Genomic DNA, 18,617 nt, shown 5'->3' with positions numbered 1-18,617 from the left:
TAAGACTTTTTCTCCCAGTAGTTTGTCCTTGAACCAGTTCCAGCATCTTCAACAGCCATTGGCAAAGGCTCTACAGGTGGACTGCTCATTGCATGAAGGGCTGCTCCTCTAAATTCAAACCTCTTCCTCTCATCAGTTATTTTGATGTTCCCGAGCTCTTCTACTTGGTTCTGCCAACATTCATCTGGCACCTGAGTCCACTTAATGGTCTTTGAATAACCAGTCAGTAATTATTAGATAATAACTGGATAATTAAAAAAAATTATCTCCCAACATCCTGGAGAAGCATGACCATAAAGTTATGCGCTACCTTTTATAACCTGGTTTGGGTCTTTGTGATACTTTGGTGTCAGCTGTTTTGAAAGTGCATGTGGGTGTGTCTCTGGAAAGGAGCATGAAAATGGAAATCAGTACAAGTAGCAAAATTTATTTCCTTGGAAATAAATACTTCGGATCAGCTAGTTATAGGTTGGGATTTTTTTCTCTAAATACTGATTTTTCCCAATTATGTTAACCTTGCATTTTTTTAGAGACATTAGAAACATCTTTAGCTCCGATTGCTGTTATCTGCCATGTCTGAAGTCTTGTTTCTCCAGCAGAGAGTGACCAGCATGGCCCATGCATTTCCCACTCCAGTGAATGCATTATGATGCTGATGTCCAGCAGGTAAGTGCTTCACTGGAGTGTATTTACCAATCATTCTTTAAAGGGATGATCTTTATTTTTCTGGAGTTTTCAGATGCTACATCTCATCCCATGGCTGTTGCCTATAAACTTCTCAGAGTCCAAGAAAAGATGTTTCTAGTGCTAGCAATTGTTAATTGAGATCAACAGAAATTCTGCGTGTGCATAAAACACTTCTTCAGCCACAGGATCTCACATTGTTCAGTCCAAACTGTTCCTGCTTGGGGGTAATGATGGGTGCCAGGCAGAGACACCCCAAGCAGGAGAGTGGCAAGGACAGATGGCAGGCTCAGCTCTGCCTGGGACAAGATCATTAGAAGGGCTTGAGCAAAACAGGCGTTGATGTTGCACTCATGTTTGGCTTGAGTGACACCCATGAGGACTCCAGTGGCAGCCTGTGATATCCCTTCAGTCAGGGGCTCCTCTGGTTTTTGATTGATCCTCTGTCAGATCAGTTGTGCTCCATCTCTGTTGGAAGGGTGGCTGCTGTCACCCCAGGCCTGGAGGAAATATGGAGAGGGAGAAATGCAGGGCTTGGGGAACACTAGTGATAAGGCAGAAGCAAAGACACTCCAACAGCTGGGTACCATTGACTTCCAACAGGTTGGAAGTTACATTTTATTTAGACACTTAACAGAAAGCAGGTAATTAGCACTAAAGTCATAACCCAGCAGCAATTTAACATGGATCATACTTGATGTAACACTTATTGTCAGAAAAACTCTGTGTACATAAGCCCAAGAGATACCATGCATGGAGTAAGCATGAAAGATTGCTCCCCAGGTGGTGGTCCCAGGAAACTCTCCAAATTCTGTCACAAAGTGGCTTTTATTATTCAGTTCCCATTCCTCCTTTCCCTGTAAACAATTTGATCTGGATGTAAACCCTCAGGAAATGCTGTGATGGAACAGAAGCTCAGGGCTATGCAGAGGCCATGCCAAACTCTGCTCCAGGGGTGGCAGGACTTGGGGCTGCCTCTCACCAGAGTGAAGGGTGCACAGACCACACAACTCCACTGGGCAGGACCCTTCAGTGTCCCTTGTGGGGCACACAGCTGTGTCCAGGACAGGCACTCGTCCTCCACACTGGTTTTTGCTCGTTTTCCCCAAGCTTGACTAAAAACCTGTGAGTCCTGAGCAGGAGCAAGACTCCATGCAGGGGACACTCAGCTCCTCTATAGGCTGAACTCTGCTGTGGAAGGCAGATGGACTTTAGGCCCTTCTGGGGAAGCAGGGTGGAAAATCAGATCTATAGCAGCTTGTTTTCTCTTTTAAAGTGTACATGAAAACAAATAACAAATAACAAATACAGTGATATCCTTGGGGTTAACAGGAGGTTAGTATCAAGGCTGTATTACCTTTTTCATCTTCCTTTCCAACTTTCAATCTGTAGTTGATTTACTTTAATTGGCAAAACACAGGCATGGCCCGGAGATGCTTTTGGGACTGCAGAGGGGATCAGGCAGGGACAGTGGGGCTTGGTATATTATCTTCAATTTTAAAACATTTTCTCAATTCCAGAGCTGGAAATATGTATTCTTTAAAAGCACTGATCCCGTAGTGCAGAATCCATCTTCTGCAGCAAACCTCCTTACCAGGAAAGTGTGAAGTATGTCACACCTCAGATTGCTTAGAGGACAATCAATCCTTGAACTTTCAGACCACCTTCTGCTGCCTCTAATATTAAGGCTCAGCCCAAGCTTATCACATTCAAACTAATTCCCATTTAATGCCGAGGATGGTGTCCTGTACATTAACTTCCCAAATGCTTTCTGTGTCAGTCCTAGCTTATACCAGCCTCGCCTTTCCTGGATCATCCCTTCCCTTTGCTGGCACAAATGTCTGCACAACAGTGACAGAACAGAGCAGCCTCTAGAACAGGGTTAAAACAAAGCTTGAAAGAAAGGAAAAAAATAAAAAAGGTTTGTTTTTACATGGATCAGTTCTTCAATCCTGTGCTTCACATTGTCAGGAGTGAGTGAAAAAAAAATAAAATGGACAGTGAAGAGAAAATGATGAATAAAAAGACAACCTAAACTATAAATGCATGGACATGATCAGTCTCAGTCACATGGCTTTAGACAATATAAAAATGTTATTTAAGCCTTCAAGTATTTTTGTAGCTTTAAATCACTGGTTCTCCTCCCTCTGAAACAATCTCCAAAAATGGAGAATGACAACAGTGGCAGAAGAAAATGGGACCAGTACTCTGAGTATGGAGTGAGCAGCTCCCATCTGAGTGCCCAGCCTCATTCCTGGCTCCCTGAGCTGCCCAGGAGACCCTGGAGGGCCAATGCCTCATTCTGTTTTCCTGATTTCTTGCAGCCTGTGGAGACTCAAGTGGGGCTCTGCTCAGAAGAGTGAGAGTTTAGAGGCTGTGCCAGGTGATCCTGGGAGATGTGTCCTGGCTCAAACACACTGCTTGGACTGGAGAGGGCTCATTCCACTCTGAATTCCTGCCTTCAGTAGAGCTCCCCACAGGGATAAATTCTGACCTGCAGCTCACAGGGACAGAGGAAGAAAGTTCCAGCAATGCCACCCAGCCCTTCACTCTCAACAGCCTCCCTGATGCATCATCCACTGCCTGGAATTCTCGTGGCACAGGTGTCAAGGATGGTGGCTCTGGGCTCACTGCAGGTACATGTTCACCTTTGGTATCTGATTCTGACTGTTTGATAGGAAACAGAAGGAAGTGCTAAGCTGTCACCTGCAAGGTGTCCTGGCCAAGAAGCCCAGGTTCCCAATGCCACTGACACTGAATACAGGTGCTGTTGCTGGGAGCTGCTCCTTGTGGGTGCTGGCACCCAGGGAGATGGGTTTGGTTCTTTCTGAGAGCTGTCAGCAGAGATTGCTGCTGGCACCAGGCTATGAGACACAACTGTGTGGTATCACTGAGCAGAGGGTGGGATGAAAGGCCCCTCTCAAGTGTGGGGTGCTCACACCCAAAGCAGGGTGTGAGCACTCCACATATACAAACTGACCTTCACTCTTGCACAGAGACCCCAGGCTGCTCCCAGGGCTATGCCTCAGACCAGCTGGAAAAACAACTGCAATGCAAATCTTCTGGAGCTGCAGAGTCCTACAGCTCCAAAAGCAACATAAGTTTGCCAAAGGTCTCAATCACTCTCAAAGTGTAAAGAAACAGGATAAAGGCAGGGGAAAGACAGAAATGTACTGCAAGGCTGTTATTTTGGGATATGAATTCACCTTTTAATTAAAAACAAGGTCCTGAAGCTTAGGGAGAATCTGCATCTAGTTCTGGATCCTATCTTCTTGCTGCTCCTTTTATTTACAGAGTAAGTTGCAGAAAGCTGTTGTTATTTTAGACATGAATATTTTTTATTTGACTGTTACTGCCTACCAGAGGCTTTGATTTTTTTTAATGTTGTCTAATTTTGTGGTTTGAGTAGGAAGCTTCAACTTCACACCAGTTCTACACAGGCCCTTCTGCTATCCAGCAGTCTGGGCAAGATAAACCTGTAACCAAGACATTCCTCCCTTAACCTCTATGGCTTTATCATGATTTTATTATTGCTCACCTTACTGTGGACTTTGAAAAGATATGGGGAGTATTTGAAGTAGTTTAAAACTATTTATTCTTTTAGATATCTGGGATGCAGGCAAGTGTCCCTATATATCCACCCAGCTCCCAGTTTTGCTTTTGCTTTCTAACTGCTGAATGAATCAGGGAGGGCAGGGGCAGGCAAGCTGCCTGCAGTGATCTCTGAGGGGAGTGAGCTTCCTCCCACCCCTCAAAATGCACTGACCACCTGTGCTCCCACACCAGATACCTTCCCAAATCCTCAGTCCCTGCCCCAAACATCTGTGCTGCTTGTCCTGCACCACCCTATTGCTCACATGAGAGGGCACCCCCACGGGCACCACCCCATCTTGCCCACACTTATGGTGGAAGGGAACACCCAGGCAGCATCAAGGCAGGAAAAGTCTCTGAAAAGCAGCAGAATTAGCAATGTCTTGCATGCCAAAGCAAGTCCTAAGGCAGGCAAAGCAGCAGCCAGGAAAGACAGAGACCCACTCCCAACATCCCACCTTGTCCATCCCCCCACCTCAGCACAAGGTGGGAGGCAGTGGGCAGCTCCAGCACCCTCATCCTGCTCCATGGCTCATCCATCAGGACCAAGGAGGAGGATTAGTGCTTGCTATCAACGTGGGCATCTGCCTGCCTGCCAGGCTTGCTCTTTAAAACAGGCTGTCAAGCACAGATAGCTGTTGAATCAATATGTGCCTGGGAGCTGTTGATGCCACTTCTGCCAGCACGGGGTGGGCTGAGGCACTGCACACCAGGAGGGATTCAGGCTCTGAGAGAGAGGATGCAGTGCTGACTCCTCAGTAGCCATGTCAGATGACTGTGAGAAAGCAGTCAAACAGGAAGACTTCAGTGAGGGTGTCTCTGTGTTGCTGCTGCCAGTCCCCCCTCCCAGTGCCAAACAGGAATGTTTGCCAAGCACAGAGGAGACTGGATATACCATGGCTGGTCAGTTCTTTGAATGAGATGTAAAAGCAGGGGCCTCCACTGCCAGCCTCGGCAGATCCTTCCCACATCCTGAGCAGATGATGAAAATCAGCTGACATCCAGATCGCTGTCTCCTCCTCTGGGCAGCTTCTCGTGCCCATCCCCAGGCTGCAGATTGCTGTGGACAATAGCTGTGACCATTCACCAGGCCATGGCTGCCTGCCTGTGCTGGCGTGGAGGGCCCTGCGCTCGATGGTGCCGCCGCAGAGGGGACAGCCACGCAGCTATTTGGAGCTGGTGTACTTGGTGACAGCCTTGGTGCCCTCGGACACGGCGTGCTTGGCCAGCTCGCCGGGCAGCAGCAGGCGCACGGCCGTCTGGATCTCCCGCGAGGTGATGGTGGAGCGCTTGTTGTAGTGCGCCAGGCGCGAGGCCTCCCCGGCAATGCGCTCAAAGATGTCGTTCACGAAGGAGTTCATGATGCCCATGGCCTTGGAGGAGATGCCCGTGTCAGGGTGCACCTGCTTCAGCACCTTGTAGACGTAGATGGAGTAGCTCTCTTTCCTGCTTTTGTGACGCTTCTTGTCGCCCTTCTTCTGCGTCTTTGTCACGGCTTTCTTGGAGCCCTTTTTGGGGGCTGAGGTTGACTTTGCTGGCTCTGGCATCCTGAGAGCTCTTTTGCTGGGTCTTGGAGATGCTTGGAGAGAAAATAAAAAAATTCTAATTATTTTTTGACCTTCTACAGAATAATTGTACTGCAAGATGAGAGAGTCTGAGTTGGAGGCAAGTAACAGCTCAGAATGTGAGACGAACACTCTATGACCCTGCAAGAGCATTTTTGAACTGCCAGCATTTCTGAACTGCCAGCAAGAATTTCTCTGGCTGTGTATGACTTTTTGTTGTTTTCTGTTTAAATACCTACAACGCTGGCCTTGTCAACATCTCTGAACACAAGCCTAATTGGCATCTACTCAGTAAATATGAGATGGAGCCTGAACATCTTTCTGAGAGAACACTGCAGTTCCAAAGAAAACACTAACTGCAGCATGGATTAAATAAAATCCTGCTGGAATAGGCCCAAGACTGTTGCAAGGTATCACTGCAGGCACATGAGACTGGTGAAAATTATTTTACATGGCTTACAATCTCAAACAAACTCTTTTTATTTGCATGTAGTTAGAAGTTTACTTTGAGAGTGCTTGCATTTCTGTGGCTATTGTTTGACACCATGCTTTCCAGTGAAATATAAAAAATAATACAGTTTTAAGCTAGCTGGCTGAGCTACAGGAATACATCAGTATTCACATTTGCTATCAAAAATACCAGAGAGTAGAAAAGCTTAGAGGAGGTGGCAGGAATCACCTGGCCAAGAAACAGAAATGTGGATAGGAGTCAAAAAGCAAAGCGCATTCAGGGTACATGTTGATGGAAAAAATTATTTCCTGTTATTTGATACTTTTTGCTTTCAAGAGAGCAAGCCTTTTCTGGACAGTTTACACCAAAGATGCCTGATCCTCCCTCTGAGTTTTTCTTCACTAGGTCACAACGTGCAGAGCCATGACCTGCAGCTGACTGCTCTCATCCAAAGTGCAGTAAAAACCCAGTCTGTAAACCCATGAAAAAACTGTGTGCCTCCCCTACACTACAAATTTACATGTGCTTTACTTCATGGGCCAAGGGGAATAATAACTATGTTGCAACCTGGTAAATGGTTTTGTGTTTCAGAGAACACCTCAAATGCTCCCTTGAAAGACAAGGCTCCTCCAGGTTTTGCTGGAGGATGAGCTTACAGCATCACCCCAGGGCCTGGGTTTTATTGCTCTGCATCTCCTTTGAAGATGGCCTAGGAATTACAGTCTGCTGGCCAAGAGAGACTAGTAGAGAAAAAAAGAGCTTCAGGGCTGATGGCACATGGGAAATGGATAGAAGTAAACAGAAGAGAGAAAGCTGGGATGTAACATATGGTCTGCACACTCTGAGTATCAGAGAAGGACCTAAACAGTGCCTGTGCCAAGGCAATGGCTGCATGCTCAGCCCTGCCTCTCCTCCTGGGGAGAGAGGGAGTGGATGTCTGATTTCTCCATCTGCAATCGCAGCCAGATGCAGCAGCACTGCTGCAAACAAGCCCAGACCAAGTTCCTGGTTGCTCCCTGTGGGAGGAGACACCTTTGATCCTGAGGCTGGATTGATGTGCCCACCCACACCTCAGCGGGTACCAGCTCCTGCTTCCAAATCCCCTCCATGGCTCCAAATCAGCCTGTGTGGCGCTGCCTCCCACCCGCAGCGAGCACCAGGGCTGGGCTCTGCTCTGGCAGCCCCTGGGCAAGGGCCACGCTGGGCACTGCAGGCAGGGCTGTGCCCAGCTGCAAGGGCAGGCTGGCATTGCTTGGGATGCTGTGCAGTGGGGAAGAGAGGTCTCCACCACAGCCCTCCAAACACCCTCCTGTCTGGAAGCCAAATTCAGCACTAGTGTCCTTAGAGCTGGGTTTCTGCTCCAGAACAGCAGTTCCTTCTCCAAAGACATGATTTTCATGTGATAAGTTTTTGACTCTGCCACCTCATGTCCTTTCTTAATTTTTTTCTGGCATTCTTCCCAGTGGTGGCATTTGGAATGGCAAGTGCTGGACTGCCCCAAAAGTTCTGGACACCTTTCAAAACTGACACCTGCCCACTTAAACACAACATTTTCTTCCTCGGGTGAAATCACAAGTTTTCTTCCTTTTCTTATCTATTTGGGAAACAGTCTTGGGAAAAGAAATCCCCTGTTAGTAGACTTGAAAATATGCCTTTTCAATGGAAAATGATTTTTCTACAAGAAGAAATAACTGTGCACTTGCTCCTTTTTCTTTTGAGCTCATTTCCTGACTGGAAAACACCACAACTGAAAAATGCAACGAGTATTTCTTGAGCATTTAGAAAAGTATTTCCTTCTAAAATAAGTATTAATTCTTAAGTGCACTTCTACTGCAGCTTTAAAAAAAATGAATAGAGCCTAACAGGCACAGAGTGATTTCACAGGGCTCCAGAACAGGTCACATCTACAGGACATCTCCATCCATTTGATCAGCCAACACCCTTGGGTAGCACAGCCCAGACCTCACTCCCCTCCCATGTATGGCTGCAATGGGGGAAGCAATGATGCTGAAGTTCAGAGATCAGCACAAAACCTTGTGCTTCTCTCCACCCATTTCTTTGCAGCTGACTGTTTAACAGGCAAATAAGACCTTCTTTGAAAACAGGTTGTGTTCTTTGTGGTTTATTTGGGCAGTGCCTAGCAGGCAGAGCCTGAGTGCATTTGCCAGGTGCTAAATAAATAATGTTAAGAATGGTCAACAGTATCACCAATCCTTCTGTCAACAGCGCAGTGCAACCCACAGCAGGTGCTGCTCTGGTACAAAGACAGAACTACTGAGATTATTCCCAAAGTGTCCTTGTGGAGAGTTTGTTGAGGAAAACAAAAAGTGACCTTCAAAAGAATGGTTTCTTTTTATAGCTTTAGTTGCATATCTTTGTTTCCTTATGGAAAAAAAAAAGAAAAAGAAAAAGAAAGAAAAGAGAGAGAGTTGGAGAGAGAACCTGAAGAGGTTAATAATTATTGGTTTTTATTTTGGAAGCATAGCCAGCATGACTGACTTCTCTACTGTGAGGTAGACCAAGCATTGGGTGCAGGTTGCTCAGAGAGGCTGTAGGATCCCCATCCTTGGAGATACTCAAAATCTAACTGGACAGAGCTCTAAGAAACCCACTGTGGCTGACCCTGCTCTGAGCATGGAATGGAATAGATGTTTGCCAGAGGCAACTCCAATCTCATCCATTCTGTGACTTTTGGAGACTGAAACTGGGTAGAACTTTATGAACACTTTATGAGCTGTGTTCCCTTGATTGACATCTCCCATGGGATAATGCAGCCTGAGATTCCCACATGGATCCCTCAGAAGAGATGATGTTCACCTCCAGGTCCAGCCCACTGAGGTCCCTGGGATGCAGGATACGGCCATGCAAGAGAAGGCATTTTCAAGCAGCACATTTGGAAAGTTTCAGGTTTTTGAGAAAAATCTCTGGGAACGTTTTTTTCTTTATGGCTTTGTATGCTCTGAGTTATCAGTGCTGGCAGTTTTTTCCTTCCTCAGAAAACCAACAACAAAACCAACCACAATAATTTTTCCAGCCAGTTCCAAGCAGCAGCCTGAGTGCTGCCAGAAACCAGAGCAGTGCCAGTGACAGATACATCTTCCTTTGTGCTGACACTTTCTTCAGCATCATTAAAGGGAAAGTGAACGGAAAAACATATTCAAAGATACAAATCACCACAGTCTCTCAGATCTGAAATGGGAGAGGAGCCCTGCTGAGAAATCCCACGTGGAACCTGATGCTGTCTCCTATCCCAAGGCTTGATATATCAATGGAGAGAGACAAGCAGGGAAGATGTTTGCTCATTTTCGGCCTTGCTGCTGAGTCTGTAGGAGCAGTGCCAAGCTGCTGCCAGCAGTGTGCATGGGTAACCGTGGGTGGACTGTGAGCTGCCCTTCTGGACCCCTCCTCATGCAGGGCTGGAAACAGCACTTGGATTTTTTAAACTTTTTTTTCTTTTTGAAAGCTGTCCTTGCTGTGATGAGCTCTGGGGCATTCACTTTATATCCTCATGCCCTTTTTGTAATTTCCAATTCAACCATAAAAGTTACATTTGTAGAATCAGCATTTTGTTCTTAGGAGGTTTTGGTGACAAATTAAATATTTGTAGGAAAAAACTCAAGCTCTCATCATTTTGACATCTGAAATTCTGATATTTGTTAATTTTCTGTTGTTCTACTTTAATCCTTCCTAGAACCAACAGATATCTGCTGACAATTCTGCCCCTTAAATAAGAATGTTCTGTCCATTCTGTCAAATTATTGCCCCTTTCCTCATTTGCTCCTACTATATAAAAGAAAGAATATTTGGCTTTATTCTTGCATGCCAAGAAATACTAAATGAAATTTGCTGCTGCTTTTTGTTTAATTTTATTTGAAACACAAAGGGTAAAAAATCAGTGAACGTTTCCACCAAAAGGAAAAGCCTTTCTAATGGATTCACCTGCTCTGAAATGCTTGTGAGATCTGGTAAATATAGTTTACAAATTACAATGTGTCAGCAAATGACTATTATTGGAAAAACAAATTTCTGCAAACTGCAAATCCTCTTCCTTTTATTATGTATGGCCATCTACTATTATACAAGAACTTGTTCATCTGTCAGGTGTCATTATATAGTCATAGTTGAGAAAACAAACAATATTTGTGATTATCTGGTCGCAAGCTCTGCCTCAGGTATAGAGCAGAAGCATGATGAGTCATTGTGAGACATTGGTGATGTTGCCTCGTGCAAAAACTGATAGTTGTATTTTGGTCTGAAGAGAATTTTTCCCTTGGTATGTTGTCTAGCATGTGATGATGAGGTAATATTTGCTTTGAAGTAAGGAGGAGGAGAATTTCCTAGAATAAGGTAAACTAGTCTGAAATGCATGATTTCTTCCAATGGTGGAGGGGTGCAGAAAACAGTTTTGAGATCCTAGGTTTCCTCCCAGGTAATCCAGTAACAGCACTAAGGCCCCATCCTTAGTTCCACATGCTCTGCTGCACTTTGTGTCTCTGTTCCTGTAAGGTTTTAATTTAATGGCTACCTTTCAAAATTGGATATACACATGCAGTTTTGTAGTGAACAGAAAGCTGTCACTGTAGCTTAAAACTGAAGATGACCTCTACTCACTGACAAAGAAGGAAATGCTACAAACTCAGTCCCTGGCACAGGCCCACGATGCTCACGTAGATTTTCAGATTTCTTTAGAACAAATACAAGCAGAACAGAGCACTGAGCTCTTTGACTAATACTTATCTTGCTGGTGCTAACCCATTGCTTGGGAGTTCTCTACAGAATACTACAGGAATCTTTTCTGTTATTTTCTATAATTTCAATTTAAGATTTTTAGAAAGCACATTTTTAATCACCAGTAACAGCTGTAATTTCTTGTGCTACTTCTGCCCAAGTTGCAAGTAATTCTCAGGGCTGTAGGGGTATCAGTCAGAGTTACTACAAAGTAAGGAGCAGGGCCCTACATCAGAGCTCTCTGCAGAGAAGATACATTGAAATTTTAAAGAAAATAAAATCTTACCCATGAGTCAACTAGAGCAATAGAGAGACAATGTTGCAAGAAGAATGACTGTCAGGAGACTAAATACTGCAGTTCTTATGCTGATCTAAAGAGCATCTGAAGTCAATGGGGATTTAACACAGGTCTGAAAGCACATGTGAAATGTTTAGAGATGTTTAGCATCAACAGCTGACATTGATTTCCACTGGAATCCAAAAGGCTCATTACTTCACAAAAATCAGACCTCATATTTTATCAAGGTTTTGTTACTGTTAATAAAGGAGTACTTTAAAAAGCTTTATTCTCTGCTCTTTGTAAGAGTACTCATTGTATACTTGCTTTGAGATAGCTCTGATCTCCATGCTTGAGCAAGTATCCAATAAATACAAAAAGAAAAATGATGTTTTCTATGGATCCATACCTGTTAAATGTGTGCGGGGTACACCCAGTACCAGCACCTGCTACAATTACACTCCAGTCAGCTTTCCCACAGAGGGTCAGGGTTTCAGAGAAACCTGTAGGAGTTAGATTTGATGATCCTTGTGGGTCCCCTTCCAACTTGGACTATTCAGCGATTCTGTGTTATCACAACCATCCTCAGGAAGCCCAAGAGAGAACACAAGCAGGCTCACTTCCTTCCTGATGTTTTATCAGTAACTCAAAACCTCACACATAAAATGCAGCATGAGCTTCCTCCCCAAGTTTTAGAATCATCAAGATTTTCTGCTTCTGCCATGAATCTCTTCCTCAAGCAACAGCCTTCTTTTCCCTTCATATCCCACTTCAACTCAACTGGACCCACTGGGAGCCAACCTGTCAGCAGCAACCCCATGTCCAATTGCAGGGTTTAGCTCCCATCCTCAGACTAACTCAGCAAAATTGCTCTGGAGGTAGGGAGATGTCAGAGCCTGCTCACCATGTAAGGACAGCTGATTGTCCCAGCTGAGCTGGAACAATCCTGCTGGGCAGAAGGAGCCAGACATCACAGCAGCTCCACTGCTCACAAGCATCACAAGCTCTACACGTCTTTTTGGTGGTTTGCAAAGTACAGACTAGTGGAGATGGGTGTGAGAACCAAAATCATAGATGACTGGGGTCCGTAATACCAATTTAAGAAAGGTGCTTTACTTATTCCATGACACCCTATGCTATTGAAAATAAAAACTCCAGATTTGAAACAAATTGCTCTGTTCTGTATCAAAAATGAAAATCACTTGCTCTTTATCCACATAATTTCAATTTCTCTGGAAAAGGAGGGGAGCAAAACCTCACTAAGGCTGCTATATCTAAATAACTCCTTCTTCAGTGGAACCATGGTCTCTAAACTAGTAATGACAATAAGCTTAAAGAACTGCTATCACATTTAAGCAAACTATTTTTATGCATTTTATGGAGTAACGGAGAATTATCAAAATTCTAGATTATTTCCATAAGTGCTGAAAAAGGCATCCATTAAAAATGTGCTAATTCAGCCATTCAGCCAAAAATAGGAGAGAAGCTACAGCCCAACACCTGCAGGCCGTAGGGAGAGAGTGGGTGGGAGAGGGAGAGAAGCTTCACCAAGAAATGAGAGCTGCTCTGAGTTAAGGTAGGAGTTATGTGGGAACCAATGCAGACACATGCAGCACCTCCTCCTCCTACACACCCCTCACCCAGGCTTTGGCAGGCTCCTGTAACCCTCTTCCAGCACCACGGATAACTGGTGTAGCAAAAAGAAACAAAAGCTGGGATTGTACCCCAAAATGTGTACTTTGGTCAAACCACACTGAGTGAGAACAGTAATTTGGACATAAACTCATGCTGAAGTGGAAAGCTATGTGCCCATGTTAGGCTGAAGACCAGGCCAAGGTCATTATGGTTTTATGAGTGATGTGATAGGTACATCACAATGTAGTGATCTACCTGTGTAGTTACCACATTCTCAATGCCATGGATAAAATAAACCCAGCAAAACCTTTTAACAGCCTTCAAGGTATCTATATGGGTCTAAGGCATGTATGCTCAACAGACCTAGACCTTACCACCACCAAGTCTTCCCCCACATGGGAGAAAGTGTCAGGCAAGGGCATGATGTGTGCAGCTGTAATCAATCATGACCAACATTCCTTCTAAATGAGTCTCTCACTTCAACCATCCCTTCCCAGCTACATTACTCACATTTCAGCAAGTCCTGAAAATGGTTTCAGAAAAAATAGCAGAAAGCATGCAATCAAAAAAGTCAGGGATATGTGAAAGCTGCTTTATAATGGTGGCAAAGCCAGGGAGCACAGACTGTAAACACAGGAGGTACCAGACAGGTATATCCAAAAGGACTGCGTGCCATGTCACAAGCTAAAGGACAGCAAGTGACACAGCATCTGATTTCATTTCTATAGGATACGGAAAATACTGTAATGTGTGTATTAATAATTAATTTGGCATAGTAAAAGCAATTTTACTGTAAAACAGAGATGTGTGACTATTACTGGAGCCTGCAGGGAAACAAAGATAAATGTCCTTCCCCAGATCATCCAATAACTGGATTGGGAACACGATCCAAGACTACTGACACTTTTTTCTGCTGCTGCCACCAGATCACATTACCACAGGCAGAGAGTCCTCTGAGCATTAGAGGTCATCTTCTGTAGGAAACAGGAAAATGGAGAGTCCGTTAGATGGAAGGAGAGGAGAGAAGCAGGGCTGGGACAGCCAGGTCTGGCAAGGCTCCCCTGAAGAGGCAAGTGGTATTTTCTCCAGAAACAGATGGGGGCAAGCACTAAAGACACAAGAGTCATTGAAGGTAAAAGTAAACTCTGAAACAAGAACTGACAATAAACAGTTTTATAATGTTCATGAATAAATTTACACTGGAGATGAAAGGGAACCTCACATCCTTACTTGGAACTGGGAGGATAAAGGCAGGGGAGGAGGGGAGAAAGACAAAGAAATCCATTCCTTCCATATTTCAAAGACAAAACTTGATATTATAAAAATTCTAGGAAATGGCTCCAGCATAGCAAGTGACTACTCTACATTAACCAGGCAACATTTTTTATGGTGTTGTGCTACTGAAGAATTGTTATCAGAATGCACAGATGTCCTTCACTTTGTACTTCTCTCTCCTTTATTCTTTTATTTATTGTTCCTTCCTTCTTTTTCTCACATCCAATACAAGTGCCAGGAGGTTCAAAGCCCCAGCAGGTCTGCTGCCACTTGGTCCTGTCTCACATGTGGTACTCATACAGAGACTACCACAGTACTTTGAACAGCCCCAGGGCTGAAAAACTGGCAGATCTCCAGAAACTTTAAAAGAAATGGCTGTCAAGTTAGTCCATGTCCAAATTCCACACTGTACAAATTGCTTGTGAATAGTGTTTTGATTTACCTCTAATTTGTGATAGCATCATTATTGCAAGAATTTAGTGTGCTAGTCACTGCGCTGATGCAAGCTAAAAAACACCATCTCCCTTCCAGAGAAATCAAGGTATAATTGGAGATACACCAATATTTACATCAGGCAAGGAAGCAAAGAGCAATATGCTGAAGACTTGGTTGCAAACACTAGACCAGCAGTGAAGAAAATGGAGGCTGCTGGACAAAATGACAGTGGTCCTGGATGGGCAGTAGCAATTGGAACAATTAAATGTAAAGCTCACTTTTCAAAACTCAGAAAGGCAGCAGGTCTAAAATGCCAGTGGAGTGCCATATTAGCTGTACAAGACTGTTATTTTTAACCATCCTTGGCTCCATCCTCCCACATTCACTTTCCTCCTGAGTTTTCCACGCCCTTAGTTTCCCCACTGCTTTAGTCCAACAGCCTCCCAAGCTGTTTCTTCCTCAGATGAAGCGCTCGCCCTTTGCTCTCCTCCCTCCCTGCTGGTGCCTCCCCAGCACACTCCCTCCGCAGAGCTCATTAGTGCCTCTGCTTCCAGAAGCACACCTTTGCAGGTGACTGCTGGGTCCTTGTCTTGAGCTGTGTCCCAGTTATCAGGCCGCTGCAGTCGATAAGGAGGATGACTGGAGCTGGGCTGAGGACCCACAGTGCAGGAGAGGAGACAATACAGGGTTAATTCTGGCATGCAAGAAAGAGGAGGCTGGTACTGGAAGGTCCAGACGGCTGCAGCCTCCGTATCTTCAGGGCAGAGCTGCTGCACTTGCAGTGCATTTTAAGACAAACACATCAAGAATGAAAACAGCCTATATTTATATTAGGTGTGGTCAGACAGCTCCTTCCTGACAGAATGTTCTCTGTCTCCCATCTTGTAGAACCCCACTTGTCACTCAGTCAATTTCCAGTTCCCCCAGAGGACTCAAAGAGGACTTCTGCCTTTCTGTCAACGTGGAAGCAGCTTCCCTTCCCTACACCTCCTTCTTTGATATTCACCAATGGTTCACTTCAGTCCTTTCAATGTTCCCCTTTTCTTCCTGTTCCTTGATTCTACCTGCCTTTGTGATGGAGAAATGAGGAGACTCTTACCAAATGCCTTCCCTGGCCCCTCTTCACACTTGGTTTTAAGTGCTGAACTCCACAATACCTTCCTTTCTGCCCTTTGCCCACATCATTTGAAGAATTTCTTCAGAAAAAATGTCACAGGCTTTCTGCTCCAGCTTTCTAGTGTAACTCATGTCCTCTTTGTAACTCCCAACAACCTGGGGTGGTTCTGTTCTCCCACCCTTTCTTCCACTGCCTCCTGTACACACTGCCTATTGCATTGCCACCTCTGTGCTCATTTATTGGTTTTATTTACTTATTTGTGTATTTATTTATTGTTTTCATTTCTACCTTGCAGTCTTCTCTCATGCAGTATTTTCTACTTGACAAATATCAGTCTACTTCATATGATCTCTCTCCCCACAAGTGACAGTCACAGAGGTTACACAAACAGGTTACAAGGAATAGGTTATAAGGAGAGATCTGACGTGCCCAAAGGCATGTCTGTCTTTCCTGACTCTGTCTAATAGAGGCACCGTCTCTGACAAATTTTGCCCACTCTCATCCTTGACCATGGTGGCTAAAAGCCCACAGTTTCCCCCTCAGCACACACCACCTGCAGTGATTACCTGGGGGATGGTCCTCTACCTTCAGCTGATGGATTTCAACTCTCCAGGTGACACACCTCGTGTCACAGATACGTCCTCTGCAAATGGAAACTCTCTCTTCCATGGTCCTCAGGTAAAGGTTATATTTTAAAAAATAACACAGAAAACCTTGCTGCAATGGACCACCTATGCACTTCCACCAAATTCAGGAAAAAACCCTCGCCCTACTTTTATAGGAAGTTTTAAGGCTGGTTTGAAAGGTAAAGAATTCCTACTCCAAGAAGGTCGATGAAATAATATGACAAGGGTGGTGATTAAGTCTCACCACAAAGGAAAATGTTGAGCTGCTGTAGGTGGCACATAAAACCCCCCACTCTCTTTATGAGTCAGGTAAGCTGCCACAAAGCGGAGGTGGAATCCGTGGGATGGAGCTGTTTTCATTCCAGCCAGTAAGTAGTAAGCTCTTTGAACAACACAAAAAAAAGTAGTTTAAAGAATAAATTATATTTTTAAAAACTAAGACTCTTATCTAAATAGCAAAATCTAACAATTGTCCTTAATCCTCAATGATGGTGTTTGTAGTCAGTGACAGTCAAGGGAAAAAATTATTAAACAACATTTCCCCCCACCCTCTGAGGTTAATGTAGCATTTTTGGATTATGCATCTATTCTTCCATCTCCCACCCAATGCATATGATCCTGCAGTCACAGCTCTCTCCTCTCCCTCTGGCTCGAGAAAGAAGGGAAGCTGACAAGCTGAAATCCCAGTCTCACCCCACACAGAACCCTTTCCAGAGGAAGAGCTTAGCTCTGCTGAGGAGAAAGCATTTCTCCACTTTTTGCGTTTGTTAAGCCACTTTTGTGCAGCTATTTCTTCCAATAGCTGCACAAAGTTGGCTTACCAAATGCATAAAACAAAACAATTGGGGGGAAGAAAGAAAAACATTTCGTGAGGTCTTATTTTGGGTCAGTCCAGCATCCAAGGGATATTTCAAAGATATGGCAGTGTCCCTCACTTAAATTTTAAGTCTTTTTATTAAAAAAAAAACAAAAAACAACCGTGATATTGAGAAACATAAAAAGAATGTCATTAGGTTCTTGAGTTCAAGGGGCCTAAAGTCCTCCTCTGGTACTGTCAGTGGGAGCACAACATCTGCTCTGTTCACAGTGCAGCCTGAGCAAGATGCTTCCTCAAGTACACACCTGAATTTAGGAACATTTCCCACATACTTAATTCTTCAGTCTACCCAAAACGTATGTTTGAGGATGGGCAGGAGCAGTGTATTTCAGGTGCTAAGAAAGGGATGAAATAGGGACAGACTATCAGCATGAGTAATTTCTTGTTTTCAGCTAGAGAGAGAAAGATGTGGAGTGGAAATATATGTATATCTATACATACATAATATTAAAATAAAATATATGTAAATGTAAGGGAGGAAAAGGACAGTGACCAAAGGAACAGCTTGGAGAAAAAATGTCAAGAGGAAGGTAGAGTTAGGCAGTGGACAGAAGTGAGATATCAGAAAGGAGTGAGAGAAGGAGAGGGTTTAAAAAGAATGACACAGAGGGAGAAAAAAAGAGATGTAAGAAGATATATGAAAGGGAACAAAAATGAGAGAAAAGACATGAGTGGACAAAAAACAGAGAGGAGGAAGATAAAGTAATGGGCACAATGCTTGGTAAGGCAGAAATACTTAAGTATAAATAAGACACAGGAAAGAGAAACTCATAAGAAGGGCCATAAGAAGAAAAAAAGACCTTGCATAGCAGAGATGGGAAATGAGCAGCAGGAAAAAAAAATCACCTGCTAGCACAGCACTTCTGAGAGTCATGGGTGAGAGGTGCTGCTGTCCCAACAAGGGACAGAGGCAAACCCTAGGAAGTGACAGGCTAAACCCAAGGAGAACAAAGGACAACGCTGGGAGAAGGCAATGATACCCTCGTACTAGGTTGCTGCCTTTTGTCTGAAACAGAAATGACAAAGGTCATTGAAATTGCTGCTTAAATCTTACATCTGATACTTGAAAAAAATCTCTTTCCCAATACAATCATTCTTCCCTCTCTCTCAGCACTGGATTAAGTTAATTACTGTACACTCTACAGTTCCTCCCTGCTGGGGAAGTAAACCCCAGACACCATTCTGCTAAAGTAGACCTTTGTCTCTGGCTCCCTTTGCCTATAGAGGCTTCTGTAGAAATCTTTCAGTAGATAAAGGTAAATTTCCTGCAGCTCCAAAATCACCATGCTGGATTTGGCTATCATTAGCAAAATGAGGAAAGAAAGAGGAAGGAAACAGAGGTAAGCACTCAGGAAA

At 44.2% G+C, this 18,617-nt stretch overlaps 1 protein-coding gene across 1 annotated transcript; it reads right to left on the bottom strand.

Moving 5' to 3' along the window:
* Positions 1-1,264: 1,264 nt before the first annotated feature.
* LOC102043135 (histone H2B 5-like) lies at positions 1,265-5,854 on the bottom strand. Its single transcript, XM_031059028.1, has one exon. It carries the CDS (start codon positions 5,820-5,822, stop codon positions 5,442-5,444), a length of 381 nt encoding a protein of 126 aa, XP_030914888.1. The 5' UTR covers positions 5,823-5,854; the 3' UTR covers positions 1,265-5,441.
* Positions 5,855-18,617: the final 12,763 nt, after the last annotated feature.

Source organism: Geospiza fortis, unplaced genomic scaffold, assembly GCF_000277835.1.
Source record: "Geospiza fortis unplaced genomic scaffold, GeoFor_1.0 scaffold424, whole genome shotgun sequence".
Lineage (NCBI taxonomy): Eukaryota > Metazoa > Chordata > Aves > Passeriformes > Thraupidae > Geospiza > Geospiza fortis.
The sequence above is the reverse complement of the archived record's forward strand: the minus strand, read 5'-3'. Positions and strand labels throughout refer to the sequence as shown.